The sequence below is a fragment of the Carlito syrichta genome, unplaced genomic scaffold (genome assembly GCF_000164805.1).
Source record: "Carlito syrichta isolate Samal-C Ts95f unplaced genomic scaffold, Tarsius_syrichta-2.0.1 Scaffold30339, whole genome shotgun sequence".
Lineage (NCBI taxonomy): Eukaryota > Metazoa > Chordata > Mammalia > Primates > Tarsiidae > Carlito > Carlito syrichta.
The window spans coordinates 1-2989 of NW_006974435.1; the positions used below are offsets into that span (position 1 = coordinate 1).

Below are 2989 nucleotides of genomic sequence, written 5' to 3' on the forward strand. Positions count from 1 at the left end.
TCACCCTCCTGGCCTGTGCCAGCCAGATGTTTTTCTCTTTCACGTTCGGCTTCACTCACTTCTTCCTGCTCACTGTCATGGGCTATGACCGCTACGTGGCTATCTGCCACCCCCTGCGCTACAACGTGCTCATGAGCCCCCAAGGCTGTGCCTGCCTGGTGGGCTGGGCCTGGGCTGGTGGGTCGGTCATGGGGTTGGTGGTGACTGTGGCCATTTTCCAACTCACTTTCTGTGGACCCAATGAGATCCACCATTTTGCTTGCCATGTGCCACCCCTGTTGAAGTTGGCCTGTGGAGATGATGTACCGGTGGTGGCCAAGGGCGTGGGCTTGGTGTGTATCACGGCCCTGCTGGGTTGTTGTCTCCTCATCCTCCTTTCCTATGCATTAATCGTGGCTGCCATCTTGAAGATCCCATCCGCAGAAGGTCGGCATAAGGCCTTCTCCACGTGTGCCTCTCACCTCACTGTGGTGGTTGTTCATTATGGCTTTGCCTCTGTCATCTACCTCAAGCCCAAGGGTCCTCAGTCTCTGGAAGGAGACACCCTGATGGGCATTACCTACACAGTCCTCACACCCTTCCTCAGTCCCATCATCTTCAGCCTCCGGAATAAAGAACTGAAGAGCGCCATGAAGAAAACCTTCTTGAGCAAACTCTGTCCAGAAAAAATATAATGATCTGGGAGAAATTCATTGGTAACAAATAAATTGAATTACCAAATGCTATTTTTAAAATGACATTACAGCCAGGCTTAGTGGCTCAGCCTGTAATCCTGTGCCTTTGGAGGCTGAGGTGAGTGAATTGCCTGAGCCCACAGGTTCGAGTCCTGCCTGAGCAACTTGGCGAGACCTCATCTCTACAATAAATTGAAAAACTAGCCGGGTGTGGTAGTGCATGCCTGTAGTTCCAGCTACTTGGAAGGCTGAGGTGGAAGGATCGCCAGAGCCCAGAAGGTTGAGACTGCGGTGGCTGGGAGCGGCCACTACACTCCAGTCTGGGTGACAGAGTGAGACTCCAACTCAAAAAATAAAAATAAAATGACATTACGGCCAGGTGAAGAAGCACATACCTATAACCCCAGCATTTGGGAGGCTGGGATGGGAGGATCACTTGAAGTCAGGAGTTCAAGATCAGTCTAGACTCTATCTCTTTAAAAAAAATTTAAGTTAGCCAGGCATGGTGGCACATGTCTATAGTCCCAGCTACTCTAGGGGCTGAGGCAGGAGGATGGTCTGAGCCCAGGAGTTCCAGGCTACAATGAGCTATGACCCCATTACTGCACTCCAGCCTGGGCAACAGAGAAAGACCCTGTCTCTAAATTAAAGGGGGAAAAAAAGACATTCCATGAACATGTAGTAATCTCTATTTGCCTGATGGTTTAAGATTTACAAGGACACTGTGGACAACACACAAGTGAATACACAAGGTTTATCAACATCAGAGAATGTACTTGGGGTGGAAGGATCTGTGCAATATTAACACAGAGATATAAATCAGATTTTACTATTTCCACTTGCTGCAGGACACTCTGTCATCAGTTAGCACCAAACCTGGAATCTGTTCTGTCAAAATCCAAGTTGATCTAATACTCCAATAGCACAAACTAGGTATGCAAAGAGAAATATAAGAATTCATGCCCCACTATTAGGCAACACCAGGTAACTACAACTCAGACAAGACTATCCCAGATCACAGCAGAGGAGAGCAAAGCACCCTAAATTTCAGCATTGCACAGATCTGTGCAATAGAAGTTAGAAACAGCAATAAACAGACCCCCAGAAAAAGTCGAGGAAACTTGGCATTTCAAGTGTGAATCTTGAATATTTGTGGAGTGACAGAGATGTCTTGGGTTGGCTCAGGGAAAAATGTCCCACTGTGAGATATAGACTGCTGTGTCAGGGAGTGACATGGCACATGGGCTAGTGGGAACACTCTGTTCAACAAGGACAATGAGCGCAGTCTAGGACCAAACTTTACCTCATAATCACACAGGCAACATGCTCCCCATTTTTCAATGAGTGGGGATTTAAGGTTGAATCTACTGCATGGTATTTATATTTTGATAACAATAGGTGTTTTCGTGTTTAAGTAGAATAGTAAACTATATGTCATTTGTCCTAATTCAGTCTTTTTCTATCACTCAAACAGTAAAAATATCCCATGTTAGCACGAAGCGGGAAACAATTTCAGTCAAACCTGGGAAACCCAGAGAATTCCCCTTTGCAGAATACATGCCACCGTTCAGGTTTCTTTTTACCTTTCTCACACATTGTATCATTCACATTGTACCATTGCAGCTCACAGGCACATTGTGTTAGACACATTGTGTTAGACACATTGTGTCGTTATAGCCCCTCAAAGTGGAATGAGGGCAGATATAATCACCCCCTCTTCATTTGATAGAGGAAAAACTGAGGCTCAAAAGATAAATGGCAGCTGGGTTTGTACCTGTAATCCCAGCAATTTGGGAGGCCAAGGCAAGAGAATTGCTTGAGTCCCAGCATTCAAGACCAACCTAGGAAAGATAGCAAAACCTCATCTCTACAGAAAATAAACAAAATTAGCCTGGCATGGTGGCACACATCTGTAATCCCAACTACTTGGGAGACTGGGGTGGGAGGGTTGCCTGTGCCCAGGAAGTCAAGGCTGCAGTGAGCCATGATCATGCCACTGTACTCCAGCCTGGGCAACAAAGTGAGACCTCAACTCAAAAAAGAAAAGAAAAGAAAAAGATGCATGGCTCATCGAAGATCACACAACTTGTAAAAGCCAGGCTTCCAATGTAGGTGTTTCTCGATTCCAATTTCTTTTCAGTCAGCATTTCACCATTTTCTTCCTACAGTGAGTTTTGTGGGTACTCTTTACAGAAGGACTGGTGTTTCTCCAAATCGAATATCTCAACATCTTTATAGTTTTTATGAAGCAGGAGGGTGATTGCAACCCAACCATGCACTGGGGCACACATCCTTGGAATCCTGGTGAAATAGTT

At 45.9% G+C, this 2989-nt stretch overlaps 1 protein-coding gene across 1 annotated transcript; it reads left to right on the forward strand.

The window, feature by feature from the left end:
• Positions 1-5: 5 nt before the first annotated feature.
• Positions 6-686, forward strand: LOC103272214 (olfactory receptor 10H1-like; the record flags this gene model as incomplete). The annotated part of the gene is made up of 1 exon (XM_008069728.1): positions 6-686. A coding segment is annotated over one exon (669 nt), but the record flags the coding sequence as incomplete, so codon positions are not given.
• Between the last annotated feature and the right edge of the window lie 2303 nt (positions 687-2989).